Source organism: Rhinolophus ferrumequinum, chromosome 8, assembly GCF_004115265.2.
Source record: "Rhinolophus ferrumequinum isolate MPI-CBG mRhiFer1 chromosome 8, mRhiFer1_v1.p, whole genome shotgun sequence".
NCBI classification, from domain to species: Eukaryota; Metazoa; Chordata; class Mammalia; order Chiroptera; family Rhinolophidae; genus Rhinolophus; species Rhinolophus ferrumequinum.
Genome location: NC_046291.1, coordinates 29073474 through 29089889, shown reverse-complemented (window position 1 = coordinate 29089889; position 16416 = coordinate 29073474). Strand labels below are relative to the sequence as shown.

Sequence of the window (16416 nt, the reverse complement as noted above, 5' to 3'; positions counted from 1 at the left end):
CATACATACATCTTCTCAAGGTATCATGGAACTGTGAAGTAGCTGATTAAAATAAATTCTTGATCACTTAAGATACAGGAGGGCAGTGATAGCATTTGGTAACTGGACTTCGTAGATACAATCTAAAACTGCATTCTAACAAGCAATTTTGATCTTTCTGAGTTTTGGCTCTTTGTAGAGCTTAATAAAAAAGAGACGAGGTGTGAAATGCCAGTAAGATTAATTAAATTTCTTCTCCTTTGAGCTCTGCCCAAACATTGATGTAATTAGGACACAACAAGATGAAGAAATAAAAAGCCAGAAAGACGTACCGGTACGTTCATGGCTTCTGTCAGTGAATACTGAGGTAAGGAAATGAGTTATGAGTGTTAAGACTTAAGACATCCCTGGGGACCGCTATGATTCAGGACATTCCCTTCGGCAATATTCCACAGTCTGAGTACCCAGGGCACCCCGCAGTAGGAAGGGAAATACGCGCTTGGCTAAGAACGCGCGTACTCACGTGTATACACACACACACACACACACACACACGCGCGCGCGCACACTACACATACACACGGCCTGTTTCCTCCGCTCCCCCTCCCCCGAGGGGCGGGTCTCTTTCTCTTTAAAGAGCAGACGGTCTCCGCGCAAACCCAGGCTCTCTAAGGCCCCGGGGGCCCGGGACCCGAGCTGCTCGCAGCCAATGGGCGCGGTGGAGCGGCTCGAGCGCGGCTGACGCTGCACCAATGGGCGTTCGCCGGGGGCGGGGGAAACGGAGGAGACACTATTGTTGATGAGGAGAAGCGGCGGCGGCAGCGGCTACACCACCTCGTTGCTGCCGGCCGTGGCTCGGGCGTCCCCCGGATTCCGGCCTCATCACCCTGTCGTGGGGACCTTCCCTTCTGCCTCCAGAATCCTATCCCTTCAACCTAACAACAAAACTCCCCGTCTCGCTCAGTCACCAGGGAGGGTGGCCCGATATGTCCCAGCGGGTGAGGCGTAATGGGTCTCCCACGCCGGCCGGCTCCCTTGGGGGCGGTGCGGTCGGCACGCCCGGAGGAGCCGGGAGCCGCCTGCAACCCATGAGGGCGACGGTTCCGTTCCAGCTGAAGCAGCAGCAGCAACATGGCAGCCCCACGCGGAACAACGGCGGCGGCGGCGGCGGCGGCAACAACAACAGCGGCTGCTGTGGCGGCGCCCCAGGCCCCTCAGGCGGCGGCGGCAGCAGTGGAGGGGGCCCGCGCACAGCCTCACGCAGCACGAGCCCCACGCGCGGCAGCGGGGGTGCGGCCGCGCGCACCAGCCCCACGGTGGCCACGCAGACGGGCGCGTCCGCGACCTCCACGCGAGGCACCAGCCCCACGCGCGGCGCCGCGGCCGGGGCTCGCGGGAGCCCCCCGCGGCCGCAGCCCCCGCCGCCGTTGCTGGGCACCGTGTCTTCGCCTTGCTCGTCGCCCACCCACCTGTGGACTGGCGAGGTGAGCCTGGCCCCACCCCCAGCCCGCGTCCGGCACCGGAGGAGGTCCCCGGAGCAGAGCCGATGCTCTCCGGAGAGGAGGAGCCCGAGCGCCCCCGTTTGCAAAGCAGGTACGTGCTGGGGGCCGCGCGGCGAGGGGAAGGCGGTACTGGGAAGGGGTCCCGCGCGTGCGTTGCTACCGCGCGGGGATTGCGGCGGTGCCGCCGAACCGCGGTGGCCGGGGTAGGGCTGGGGGCGGGGCCCGAGTGGTGCAGCCCCGCCTCCCCCGGGCCAGCCTCGTGCCCGCCTCCGTATCTCCCCGCCGGTCTCATTCATTTCTCAGCCGGCTCCGCGCCTGTTCTTACAGTGGAGGCGCAGCCGCTAACCTTGTTCTTCGGCTGATAAGTGTTAATGATAAACGTGGGATTCTGGGCGCGTGCTGGTTACTGCTTACCCTCATTTGGTGGTGAGACTAGGAGTGGTTTGTCACTTTGTCTTAGTGACATGGTTAATTTAGTATAGCACTGTCTGCTGCTAAGTATTTCTGTTCCTCAAAACAGTTCCAGATTTGAGGGACTGAATACGTCAACATAGCATATTTGGATCCCTGAAGAGACGTGAGCCTGGAAGCGTACGGTATTAGCATTTCCTAAGACTTGATAAAGTGGATAGCAAGAAGTGAGAAGTAAATTAAGCAAGATTCCTTTAGAGAGAGTTTATGTGCTTTGTCTGAGGGTCTGGGTGTATTTCTGATACACTGATTTTGTGTTTAGGATGTAAAGCCATTTGTTTTTTTAAAAACCAAAATTCAAGGTTTGTCTCTGTTATTACTAAAGGGACCCCAAAATTGTTTTATCTCTATATCTGGGAGCTTTTTTGGGAAAGGTCCTGAATGGCGCTGTTGGGTTCCACTGGAGTCATTCATGAAGAATAACTCAAAAGAGATTCAAATTGTGAAAATGGAGAGAGAGAAAATTTATCATCTGATCGCTCTCCTGTTAAGAGTCTAGTGAATGAAGATATGGGTGGTTTTTAGCTTATGTATAAATACTGACAGTATATAACTTTGTCATTCCCTGTCTGGGGAATTTCTGTTAAACTCTTTCAGGCAGAATGGCTGGGAATTTCAGGAAACAGTACAGTATTTCCTAACCAAATAGATGAAGTGGTTCAAGAGTTCATTCAGAAATGCAGGGAGTAGGATGAATTTTTCTATTTATTTTGTCAAAGAATTTAGACAATGGAAACTTTTTTGGGAGAAAATTATCCTGAAAAATGATCAATAGTATTTTCTAATTAGAGCAAGAGGACAGTTTTAAACCTTTTGAAAATGCAAAATGTTTTTTTAAAGCTTTGTTAAAAGTACTAGAACCCTGTCTTCCCTCAAATAATAGCTATCACTGAGCTCCTGCCATATGGTGGGTGATTTACCTACAAGATCTCATTTTGATTCTCACAATAGATTTTAGAGATGTTAAGTAACAGGTGATAGAGTTGATACTTGAGTTTTGCTGGTTGGTACTCCAAAACCATGTCTTTTACATTTTATCAAGGAGATAGCTTTATGATGTATGAGATAAAACCTGGGAAATACATAACACACCAAAATTACATGTGCTTAGTTTTTGAAGCAACTCTCAGAGATATTTGGTGAAGGTAAATGCCGCAATTTACCTTCAACCTTCTGGAGCTGGCATAGTGTGGTAGGTAGAAGGGAAAGACAGCTGCTTACGTGGGCAGTAGAGATGTAGGTAGAAGGTGGTTACTCCATTCTGATAACAATTTTTTCTGATCTCTAGAAGGGCTCTATTTCCTGGGATCTTGGGCTCCTGATGTACCCACTTTTCATGTTTCGCAAAGCTCCCTTCCCCCAGATCTGTCATTCCATGGAGTATTCATGCTGTAAAATGAACATTGTTGTTATCTCCACCCCCCCCCAAAAAAAAATAAAACCCCAGATAAAGAAAAACTCTTTCCTCTAGGCAGCACTCTCAACTACTAGGTGTGAAAAGGGATCCTGCCTATTAAGTTACGCTGAAGTGGATGTCTTGATAGCTTCCTTCCCAGGAATGTATTCTTGTTTCACCATAGTGAACTTCCATGCAGAGTGGGACAAAATGTTTTCGGATTTTGAGTCTTCCTTCATAGTACAAACTAGACTATTTGCTGTTTTCTCAGACCAAAACTGGAAGGAGAGAAAAAGAAAAAAGGAGAGTCTTTTCAATTGTTAGACTCCCTTTTTGATTAAAGAGAGATTACTACTACTAGTTTGCACCCTCAATGAAATGTAGAAATCCTTACTGGTAGAGGGGAAGTGTCTACCTTATGTTAGTTCCATAAACCTCATGTTTATCAGGCTGCCAGCTTCTGGGTGTCTGTCGGATGAACTGGATGTCATAACCTTTTTTAGGGATCCAGTATCCGAAGAGTCCCTGAGTCTGATAAGGTCGCAGGATCTTTAGAGGGTCTTCCCTATTCTGCTGGATCCCGACCCAGTTGCTTTGTTCCCCCAGGATTAGAGCTGATCCAGAACTTCTCTTGACTACTATAAGGTAATCCAAGCATCCATTCCTGACAGATATTTCAAACTTCCCACCTTCAGTGCCTGTTGTTTCCATGGCAAAGTGGTTTGTCATTAGGAACTAAGACATGCTTAGAGAAGGTAGCTAGGCAACAGCGATAACTGTAGATAAAATGGTGAAGAAGGTGAGGTTTGTTTTTGTGCCTTCCCTCTTTTTACCTGACTTTGTCTTCATAAAGTATCAGATAGATATATTGTAAAAAGAGAGGTGGTATAACAGGTTAGGAGAATAGGCTTTGAGTAGACAGTGTGGGTTTAATGGCTGTGTTCCACCACTTAGAAGCCACGTGACATGGGGAAGTGAATAACTTCCTGACCCTTAACTTTCATCTATTTATCTCATATCTACTTCATATGGTGGAAAGGATTTCATGAAAGAAAACTGAAAAATACTCATCGCAGTACCTTAGTATAAAAATTAGCTATTGTGTATCATTTTAGTTTTGCTTCTAGTTTTAGTGACTATAACAAATTGTAGGCTTAGTTTTCATGGCTGTATGGCATTTCACATGGGAGAGAACGTTGCCTGGGAACATCCAGAATTGTTTCTCTAAGTGTGGTCTGTAGTCCATCTGTGTCATAATCACTTAGGGTCCTTGTTAAAAATGCAGGTTCCCAGGTCCTAGTACAGACTTTGAAAGTCTCACTCCACTCCACTGTGATTTTCCTGTGCTCTAAATTTAAAAAAAACAGTCACTAAAAGCACCAAAGGGAAATATTTGAGAACTCCTCATTAGAGAAAGGGCATTAATATGTATCAGTTATTTTTTTTTTGTAGTGTGGCTGATCTGTAGATAGCAAGTTGTGTTTATGCTAATTTCCCCCTTACTTTGGATGTATCATGTTGTGTATGAATTTGGTTGTTTATTGGCGTAGGGGAAGTGGCAAGAGCAGCAGAAAGAGATGGACTTCTTTGGACTAGTAATCAGGAATTAGAGTACCAGAACTTCATATTTGTGGCATCTTAGATTTCTACTTTTTAGTACTTTGTGAAGTACACAGCTTTAAGAATTCAGTGTTTCTCCAGCATTCGGAGGATTGCTGCTAACTTCACACCTTCAAGGAATCCTTTTGGTTTGTAATGTATGCATTTTATATTTGAAGATGAGGTAAAGTAGAACCTTACTATTCAACATTTTGGCTAGCAGAATTTACATTTAATTAAGTTCAATTTTGTAAGCTTTGATTACTCTGTGTTCAATACAAAAATGTAAAAGAAGCAGGGAACTCCAGAGACTCACAGAGCAGCCACGTAAGACAGGTACCTAAGTATATAATATGATAGGCTCATAAAGAGTGAATAATTCTGTACAGGATGGGTGTAGAAGTTCTGGCAGAGGAGATGGCTTTTGATTTGGGTTGGAAAGGGAGAAGCAGAACTTTATAGTTGGATCATAGAGGTGTGACAATATATCATATTCAGTCCTATATGTCTTAAAATGTAGAGTATAGCATGTTGGGGAGAAGAGGGAGCAGTAGGAAAAGAGAGAAGAAAGATAAGTTATCACAATGGCCTTGAATAGAATGTATTCCATGGTAATAGCTCTTGAGTCAGACTGCCAGGATTCAGATCTTGGTATTACCACTTACTTAGTGGCTGTTTAACTTCAGGCAAGTTCACTGCACCTGTACAAAGGGAATAGTAACTAACAGTACTTATAATAGAGGATTGTTAAAAGGATAAAATCCTTGTAATCTTCCTGTGGGTATAGGAATCGCTCATTGTTAGCTGTTTTCATATCTTCTTTATCATCCTAATCATCCAATTGTTTAGGCATTAAAAGTTAATTTGTCATAAGAATTCGCAATCTTAGAATTCATAGAGTTTATAAATACTTAGGATGAGTAGATTATGAATTTGAGATAGGAGAGACTGTAGGAAAGTAACTTACAAAGACATTGGATACCTGAATTTAGGTGCAATGGCAGTGGGAATGGCAAGGAAAAGAGATTGAGGCGACTTTGATATGGTCAACGGTTGGATTCGGGGTTTGAGAAAGGGGAGTTGAAGATCGTAGTTTGGTGGTACATAAGCAATACAGAGGGAATGCAAGTTTAGGAAGAGAAAATGAACTCAGTTCTAGACAAATTTAGTATGTGCTGTCAGGAAATCCAAGTAATTTTCTAGATTTTGGCAAATACAGTTTTAGAATTCAGAGGTGCAGTTTGAACTGGGGGCAAAAAATTGGGACTCATTTATTTCAATTCAATAAACATTCATTTAACAATACTTGAAATGACTAATCTCTAGGATGGATAAGATGATGGGGAGAAGATAAAACTCTGGGAGAAAACAAGCATTTTAAGGGTAAAAATAATAGCCAGGGAAGAAGCATGAGGATGTGTGATAGGTGGAGAAATGGTAGCACAGTGTTGAGAAAGCCAAAGAAAGAGCAGATTTCAAGGGGGAGATAGATGCTAAAGATTTTCAGATTCTGTGATGAGAACAAGTAGACTGAGCCTTTTGAATTTGGTATTTTGATCAGTTGATGATCTCTTGAGTAGCATGTTGGTGGTACAAATCGGATTAAAGTGGTAGGTCAGGAGGTAGAGGTAATGATTATAAATTACTCTTAGGTAACTAAAAGGAAGGAAAGTGACAAAAACAGGATGAATTATTGAGCTCAGGTTCATTTGTTTATAGGATGGGGAAAACCTAAGCATGCTTTATACGTTTGGGGAAAAGATTTACAGGAGAATGAAAGATGATGGCAAGTTCAAGAGAAGATGGAAATAGTGGATGGAGCAAAGTCATGGAAAATGTGGGAGGAAGTGGGATCCAGCACATGGTATTGTCTGGAAATCTCAGCAACTATTAAGGACACTTCTTTCTCTGAGGATGGGACGGAGGTAAGGGTGGGTTAAGATGATACATAACTCCGCAATAGAAGGGAAGGACATTGAGCAAGTCAGCTACTTCCATCTCTAAACTACTTGAAGAAAAATAGCATGTTTGTCTTACTTTTAAACTTAAATTTATTTTTTTAATCAAAGTTCTTGTACGTAATTTAAGATGTCAAAGAGCACTAAACATATAATCAAATAAAATGTTTGCCTGACACATCTCTCTCCACTTGCACTTTCTGCTTCATAGAGGTATCACTTTCAATTCTTCATGGTTTCCTCGAATTTACCTACATATTTCTAAATAACATGCTGGTACTACTCCTTCAAGATCTTTTTTTCAGCTTTATGTTAATATATTAGTTTTTCTATACATATATATGTGCTATGGAAAACATAGACTTAGCTCCTATATTGCCATCCTCCCCAGTTCTCCCATTTATGGTTGTAGCACTCTTGGTTAAATCATTATTGTTTAAATTACTATGACTATGTATATAATGTTTACAGCAGAACCTTGTGGAATGCTACAATTACATCTCCTTTCTTTATAACTTTTTGTGCTCCTTGAAATTAAAATTGCTTTGTTTTTTGTTCACTTTGTTTTCTATATATCTATAACAAACTCATCCTCCAAATTTTGGTAACAGAAACTTTCTTTTAAAATATTTTAAAACAAATCAGGTATTTTGTTGTTTTTTTTGTTGGAGATATCCCTTTTGGAGTCTTCTATCCTACTTCAAACTGGCTCATTGATCTCTAGGTCTCTGGTATAGTATCACTTTGAAACTTCCCTGGGAATTCTTTCACCTCTATTTTGGATACTCTATGATCTCTGGATCTTGTTTTGCTGGAGCATATAACCTTCAGTAATTTTTTGAGAGATGGTACTGAGGTAGGAGAGGTAGCCTAGGAAATTGACAACCCCCTCCGGGGTACAACACGAGGTGCCTCACTGGTTACACAAGTAACCAGTGACTGTCTCAGTAACTGCAGCTGGAGAAAAATAAGAAGCAGTTTCATCCAGCAAGGCTAAGCCCTATGACTGGGACCTGATCTTTAGCTAGTTAGAAGGTCATTATAATCTTATTTACATTGCAGTTACTGTGGCCTCCATCTTGTATCTGATGCCATGACAGTTCCGAGGAAACAAATAAGGAGGAAAAACCGGGTAACGATGGTCCCGTCCAGGGGAAGGAAATGAATGAACCCCGTCTATGGGTTGTCACCAGTTTCCACCCTTGGAGGGATAAAAACCCGATTGTGACTTCCTCCATTTGACTAATTCTCTGAGTTCTCCCACACTTTTCTCTCAAGTGTGTACTTTCATTTTCAGTAAATCACTTCCGCTTTCCTGCATCTGTCTCGCTCTTGAATTCTTTCTTGCGTGGAGACTAGAACCCGGTCACCGCTGCTCTGGGTTGAATCCTCTCTTGGACGTCCCCGTAAGCCCCCAGCGACAGTACATAGGATATATACAGAGGGTGCCACAAAGATGTAGACAACATTTTAAGAAAGGAAAACTATTAAAATTGTAATACTCAATATATACTGATAAAAGATGAATACAAGTCGTGTTTGACTTGTGCAGTTACAGGAGGTGCTCAAAGTGGTTACCATCAGCGTAATTTTAATACAGTCTTTTTTCTTAAAATGGTATACATTTTTTTGGCATCCTCTGTGTGTGTGTGTGTGTGTGTGTGTGTGTGTGTGTATTTTTATTTCTTTTTTTTTAAGATCTTGAATATTTGCAGGTTATCTGTCTTTGTGCTTGATGGTTTGACTGGGCATAGACTCCTAGGTTAGAAATAATTTTTTTACTGAAGTTTGAAAGGACTTCATTTTTTAGCTTCTAGAATTGCTGTTAATGCCATTCTGATTCTAAGTTTTATATATGTTGTGTGTGTGTGTGTGTCTGTGTGTCTGTGTCTGTGTGTGTGGTTTTCTTTGTGGAAGTGTTATAACCATTCTGAAATGATGATTGCCTTGGTGTAGGTCAGGGTTTTTTTTGTTGTTGTTGTTTATTTTTCTCCCCATTTAGCGTGCTAATGCTGGAATTTTTCAATCTAGAGATTCTGCATTTCTGGAAAATTTTCTTCTATCATTTCTCCTTTCTGTTATCTTTGCTTTATCTTTTGGAACCCCTGCTGTATGGAACCTCTTGGGTTGAACCTATACTTTTCTTATTTCTGTCCTAATTTCCATCTCTGTATCTTTTTCTTCTTCCTAGCAGATTTATTTTATCCTCTATCCTTTCAACTGATTTTTAACCTTTGGCTATTATATTTTTATCTTTCAAGAGAACTTACTCTGATTGTTCCTTGCTAGTGTCTTCTAAAAATACTTATAAAAAGTATAAATACCGTCAAAGTGTTCTTTTGCCCTCTTGTCCTCAGAGCCATTTTTGTCTTGAGCTTTGTCTTTCATGTTGGAAATTTTCTTTAGTTTCTCTTAACATTTAAATAAGACACATATATGCTGATTAGTTCTGTCTTGTGGGTCAGGTTGGTAGACTGGAGGATCTTACTGTAAAACAGTGACGCAAGGATTCTCAAATTTAGGTTTTTTTCCTTCTCTTGGGCCAGTTTCCCCACGGAAGAGTCTTACACATATTTTGCCTGAAATATGTCTTCTGTCCTTAAGTCCAGAGTCTGGCTAGTTAATCTCTCTAGAGCATTTTTTCCCAATCTTTGTGCTCTGGAGAAACCCTTGGAATACTTTTGTTATGAGTTGAGATATAATGATATTGTAATAATTAATGCTCTTCTGAGTACAGACTTAATTTTTCTCTGGAACAGTTTATTTGGCCAACTTATAAGCCTATTCATTTTGCATATTTTCCCCTCTAATTCTTGGGGGAAAATGTAGGTAATCTTAGCTTACCTTTCTTGAAATTAATCCCCTTTCATTGATTTTTTTTTAAAAACCCATAGGCAACCACAATAAATTTTGATTAAATGGGATTTAATTTTTCTAAAGGTAAGTTCGTATATTTAATTTAAATAAAGTTATTTTTTTACAGTATGAAAATTTATTGACAAAGTTGTATGGTAAAGCTAATAAAACCATAAGACAAGATAATGTGAAAAAATTTAGCCTGAGACACAATTTTGTATAAGAGTTTGAAAAAATTCTGAGTAACATGATCTGTCTCAAATATATAGGTCTAGCAGAATTATTTTACACATATGTTGATTTCTTAACCTCATGTATACACCTGTACATAAAAATCAATATTTAAAAAAAATATTTTAAAAAATAAAAATTTTATTTCTTAAAGGCGAAACATGTACTTGGATGTTTTTTTTCCCCTTTTGCTGTACAAATAGTCATTTCTGGGTTGAACTTCAAATGAGCACCACCACCTTTCTTTTTCAAATGAAATGAAGCATTTTTTTCCTTGCTCTTGATGCTTGTTAAACAAGAAAAAGTTTGTTTATTCATATAAGAAGTTGAAAATGAAGCAAATTATTTGTTGCTTTTCTGTGACTGGCAAGACACTTTTCTTTCCAAAGAAATCTAGAACTTGTATCAGGGCAGACCAGGAAATCTTAAGTTGAGCTTTATAATTAGACTAGAGCTAAATTACCACTTGTACATCTGCTTCCCAGACTTGGTTGAAACCTCTTTTCTGCTGTTGCCTTCTTTCCTGTCTGTTTTCCTTGTGAGTTACACCCTCAAGGTATATTTTTATTTCTGTAGTAGTATTTTAATAGGAAGTCTTTGATACTCCTTCTGGAAAAGGCTAGCACGAGGGCAAGGTGAAATCACCTATAGTTTATTCCAAAAAAAAAAAATCTACACGACATTTTTAATTGACTAATTCTTCTTTATGAACTAATGTAAAATTCTGTTGGAAGTAAACTTAAAAATTTTGGGGAATTCTTGCCGTCAAGGAGCTGATTCTGTAACTAAATGTTGTAGGCTACCTACCAGCATGTATTCATCTTTCCCTCCTTCCCTCTTTTCTTCCCCTTACTCTCTCTCCGCTCCCCTCCTTCTCCTCCCTCCCTCCCTCCCTCCCTCCATCCCATCCTATCTTCTTTCTTTTTCTTTTTATGCAAGTACTACATACACATGATAAAAATTAAAATTATAAATTGGTAAAGAAAATATAATAAGCAGTCTTCCCCCTACTTGTCTTTAAGTTTATTCTTAGAGAAACCAGGTAGCTGTTTCTTTATTATTTCAGTTATGCATACGTGACTGTGCCTGTAGATTTATTACATTATTTCATCAGGTTTCTTTTGAACATTTAGATCATTTCCATTTTGCTGTTAAATGGCGCTGTGTTGAATATTCTTGTTTACACTTCTTTGTGCACTTGTGTATTAGTGTAATCTGTAGGATAAATGCTTAGAAATGAAATTTCTTAGTCAAAGATGTACACTTTCCTTTCTCATCAAATATATTTTCAGGACTTGATATTAGTTCATATTTGAATTCCAAGATCCTGTTTTTTTTCTTATCTTCCTTTGGATTAATTATTTTTTTGTGATTCCATTTTACCTTCACTATTAGTAATTAGTTATACCTCTCTATTATGCTGTTAGTGATTGTGCTAGAGCAGTGTAGTTCAAAAGAACTTTACTGCAGTAATGGAAATGTTCCGTATCTGTGTTTTCTAACATTTCACGTTAGAAACATATCAATATACAGTCATGCACTGCTTAGCGATGGGGGTACATTCTGAGAAATCGGTTGTAAGGCCATTTTGTCGTGCAAACATGGAGTGCACTTACATGAACTTAGATGATCTAGCCTCCTGCACACCTAGACTATATAATATACCACCCTTTTATATATAGGCGGCGTGTCATAAACCAAAATGTCCTTACGTGGCGCATGACTGTACCTTCATTTCCTGCCTCCCATTCTTTGTGCTATTATTTGTCAAATATTTTGCTCCTCTGTTAAAAATCCCACAGTGCACTGTTACTTTTACTTTAAATGGTTAATTATCTTTTAAAGCAATTAAAAATAAGAAAAAATCTTTTATATTTACCCTAATTTTTACCATTTTCAGCACTCTTAATTTCTTTGTGTGAAATAGAGTGGTTGTAATATGCGGATGAAAAAGAGCTTTTGAGAAGCAAAGAATTGATAGGACCGTTAACTGATTAGATTTGAGGGGTGAGGGAGATGAGAGCATAATGATGGCTGAGATTTTGAACATACTTGGGTGGTTGAATTAATAATGTCATTACTAATTGGTTTCATAAATGCTATTCTGTATTCATATAGAAGAGGCCATAGACTTTTGGGGCATAATGCACTAAAATTTTTAACATTTCAAAAATAATATGATAATATGGAAATTTTGTAAGATAAAAAGGCTTTTTGTTTTTTTGTGTCTTCCAATTTACTATTCTTAAAAAATTGTAACTTATTTTATTTGTTGTTCTACTAGGACTTACTAAGATCTGTCTCGTAGTTTCTGACAAACCATTTGACATTAAATAAGTTTTCCCATTGTGTATATATACTGATATTTGTAAAGATAAGGACCAGTGATGTCTATTTGTATTACTTTAGAACTCATGTTCAGTATGTGAAGAGCAGCTTATAAGGTATTGAGAAGACATTATGGAATTGAGAATTAGAGAGAAAAAACATACTTTTGTAATATCTGGGGGTTAACAATAAAAACAAGAAAATGCGTAATATTACTAAGAAGAGTAGTACATACTTAATGGCAAAAGCTTGATGTGGCCATAGGGGACTCTTTAGTCATAGTGCTTTGTATGCAGTCAGGAATTGTTAAGAGACTTGTAGGATAGACATCCTTTATTTCTCTAGAAAGCAGTTGCCATTAATGCTATCCTTAAGAATTCTTGGAAAGTCTGCTCCTGGGAATTGATTTAGTGTCACAGGAATACTCCTATCCTACTTTTGAGATGTGATGTCTTAATTGTACAAGGAAGATTTAGGACCCACACCTTTGGACAATCTCCCTACAAATTAAACTTCTTAAATAAAAAACTGTGTGGCCCACTCAGTGCTTCTGTTATAATTATAATTAGTCTGTCCCTTTTGCCCCTCAGTGGGGGTAGGGGGAACTTGCAAGATTTAAATGAGTCAAAATAAAATTTATTTTTCAAATGCATGAATGGATGGCTTCCTATTTAAAAAGACGTGTGTGTGTGTGTGTGTGTGTGTGTGTGCATGAAGACCCATGCCCCATCCTTTCTCTTGTCTCTTTGTTCCCTGTTGGTTTGGAGGCCTTGGGTACTACTGGATTTTGCCTGTTTTGAGTACTATTTTCTTGTCTTATAATTGAGCTATGCTTATATTGCTAGCTCACTATGGAATATAGTATCTTCAATGATCCATGGAAATTCTGTTGGAAATCCCTTTAATACTGGAAAGTTTCATATTTCTAGTAATGGTTGATGAAATTATGCTGATCCATCTATACACTCTTATCTGATACTTTTTTGATTAATAGTATGCTTTTGACTGCTAACTGGGTTTAAGACTAAGTATAGCAAGAGGTTATGGAACAACTTCCTCTCTAAAGCTTTTTTGCCCACATAGAGTCACACTTGGACCATATTATAACCATGTGAAAAAAAAATTGAAAGTGATATAATTTTTTAAAGAGTCTGAATCCTCAAATAGGTAAGAAAGTATATATAGTATGCTACTAAATATGGGGTTGAGTACTTTATCAAATTTATGAACTTTGGCTTACTCATTCTTTTTAGTGGACATTTGTTTCAATTTTCCTCCTTATAAATTACTTTAGTGAAAATATCTTTATAAATTTATATGTTTGGGGGCTGGTATGAGTGTGCATTTATATGCATCCAGTTTAGGAAAAGAATTCCCTCGGATTGAGAATATTTGGTTAAGTTTTAAATAATTTAATGCTTTGTAGCGTTACTTTCCAAAAAAGGATTGAATCAACTTATCCTGTTAACGGAAAGGAATGTGTCTACCTGTTGCTGTAAAGCCTTGTCAGAATTAGATTTCATGCCCTTTCTTTAGTTTTACCAAGAGACAGTACATCATAGTTTTATTTGTATTTCCTTACATATTTCCTAAGGTCATAGTGAGTATTTGAAAGAATATATTTAATCACCTCATAGAGTAGCTACATAATACCAATTAATAAGAAATAATAGCTGTTATTAGTAACAAGGTTAAATATTCTTTTAAAATGCTTGTTCACTGTTTATGTGAAGTCTGTTAACTGTTGACTGACCATTTATTCATTGACGATGTAGCTAACATTTTTAGCTGTTACTGTTTTTAAAAGATTTGCCTCATTTGGGCAGGTGTGTGTGGTGTCAGGTTGATTGAGGTATAATTAACACACACTAAAATTCATCCTTGTTGATATATTGTTGTATACATTTTGACAGAGAGCACAGTTGTGTAACTACAACCATAACTAAGGTATAGAAAATTTCTATCACCTGTAAAGTTGCCTTATGCTTTCTTTAAGTCATTCCCCTCCCTTTACCTCTAGGCTGTAACAACCACTGATTTGTTTTTGGTTCCTGTAGTTTTACATTTTTCAGAATCATATTATATAAATGAGTTGTACAGTACCTAGCCTCTTGAGTCTGGCTTCATTTATTTAGCATAGTGCATCTGAGATTCATTCATGTTACTGAATGTATCAGTAGTTCATTCCTTTTTAATTCTGAATTGTATTCCATTGTATAGATGTACCCCAGTTTGTTAATTCATTCACTAGTTGGAAGATATTTAGGGGTGTTCATTCCTGATATTGGAAATTTATGTCTTCTCTTTTTTCCCCCCTTAGTCTGGCTAGATGCTTTTATAGATCTTGTCAGAGAACCAGCTTTTGGTTTCATTTATTTTTCTGTTTATTTCTGCTCCTGTCTTTATTATTTTCTTTGTTCCACTTGCTTTGAGTTTAATTTGCTCTTTTTCTAGTTCCTTGGATGGAAACCTAAATTACTGACTTGAGACCTTCTTTTCTAATAGAACCACTTAATGTTGTATATATTTTTTCTAATCAGTTGTTTAGTTGCATCCCATAACATAAAATTTATGTTGTATTTTCATTTTAATGCAGTTAAAAATATTTACTTTCTCTGAGGCTTCTTTCTTCTTGGCTTATGGATTATTTAGAAGGATTTTGTTCAATTTCTAAATATTTGAGGGTTTTCTAGATAGCTCTCTCATTAATTTTTAGTTTGATTCCAGGTCAGAGAACATACTTTCTATGATTTCATTTCTTCTAAATTTGTTAAGGTATATGATCTACCTTGCAAATGTTTCATGTGGTCTGTATTTTCTGATGTTGTTGGGTGAAGTGTTCTATAAATGTCAGTTAGGTAAAATTGATTGATAGTGGTTTGCAGGTCTTCTTTATCCTTGCTGATTTTTCTGTCTACATGTTTCATCAGTTAGAGAGGAGTGTTAAATTCTCCAAACATGGTAGTGAATTTTTTTTCCATTTCTGTTGGTTTTGCTTCGTGTATTTTGAAGCTTTTTTCCCCTAATATGCAGAAACATTTAGAATTTTGTCTTTTTAGAATTGATCTTTTTATCATTATGTATTTTCCTTTATCTCTGATAATTTTCTTTGTTCTGAAGTCTACTTTGATTAATGTTTGCATGGTCTATCTTTTCCATCCTTTCTATATTTCCATTGTGCGGGTGTGTGTATGTGTGTGTGTGTGTGTGTGTGTGTGTGTGTGTAGTTTGGGTCTTTTTTTTTTAATTTAGTCTGAGGATCTCTGTCTTTTAATTACTGTGTTTAGATCATTTACATTTAGTGAAATTATTGTTTGGGTCTACGTCTACTGTTTGTTTTCCCTTCTGTTTTTTATTCCTCGACCTCTCCTCTTGTCAACCTTCTTTTGGAATGTTAGAATATTTTTTAGTAATCTGTTTTCATGGATATATGTTGGCTTTTTGACTCTTTTTGTAAAGATTTTTTGTTGTTGGTTGCTATGGGTCTTACAATATACATACCTAACTTCTCATATAATAATTCAGGTGAAATGTAGAAATCATACAATCAATCATATCTCTTGAGCCTCTCCTTTTTATGATGAAGTTCTCATGTATATTATATCTCTATACATTGCAAACCTTATGTAGATCACACATGTTATCATATGTATGTATTTGCACCATTTGCCTGTATACAATTGGGCTGATAGTGATAATTGTTAAAAGGGAAACTCCTGATGGTAAAGGCTCTAATTGATAAAATTTGATATAGTCAAAAGCAATCTTGGATCTTTATCGTAAGCTTTATATTAAAAGCAGTTGAAACAGAAGGAATTATTTTAGCAAAATAAACATGAAAATTGAAAAAATTACAAATGGTTTACCTATGGTCTTTAATAAATTAATCAAAAAAATCAAGTCAACTTGGGACGGCCGGATGGCTCAATTGGTTAGAGTGTGATCTCTGAACAACAGGGTTGCTTGTTTGATTTCCACGTGGGCCAGTGGGCTGCGCCCTCCACAACTAAATTGAAAACAGTGACTGGACTTGGAGCTGATGGGCCGTGGAGAAACACACTGTTCTCCCACATTCCCCAATAAAATTAAAAAAAAA

The 16416-nt window shown here is 38.4% G+C and overlaps 1 protein-coding gene across 1 annotated transcript in view; it reads left to right on the top strand.

The window, feature by feature from the left end:
- The first annotated feature begins 790 nt into the window (after nt 1–790).
- The window catches only part of FAM117B (family with sequence similarity 117 member B), a 67633-nt gene continuing 52007 nt past the window's right edge, over nt 791–16416 (top strand). The window contains exon 1 of the mRNA XM_033112857.1: nt 791–1572. Coding sequence (XP_032968748.1) covers nt 966–1572 — 607 coding nt within the window. The 5' untranslated portion in view covers nt 791–965. The remainder of the gene's footprint in view (nt 1573–16416) is intronic.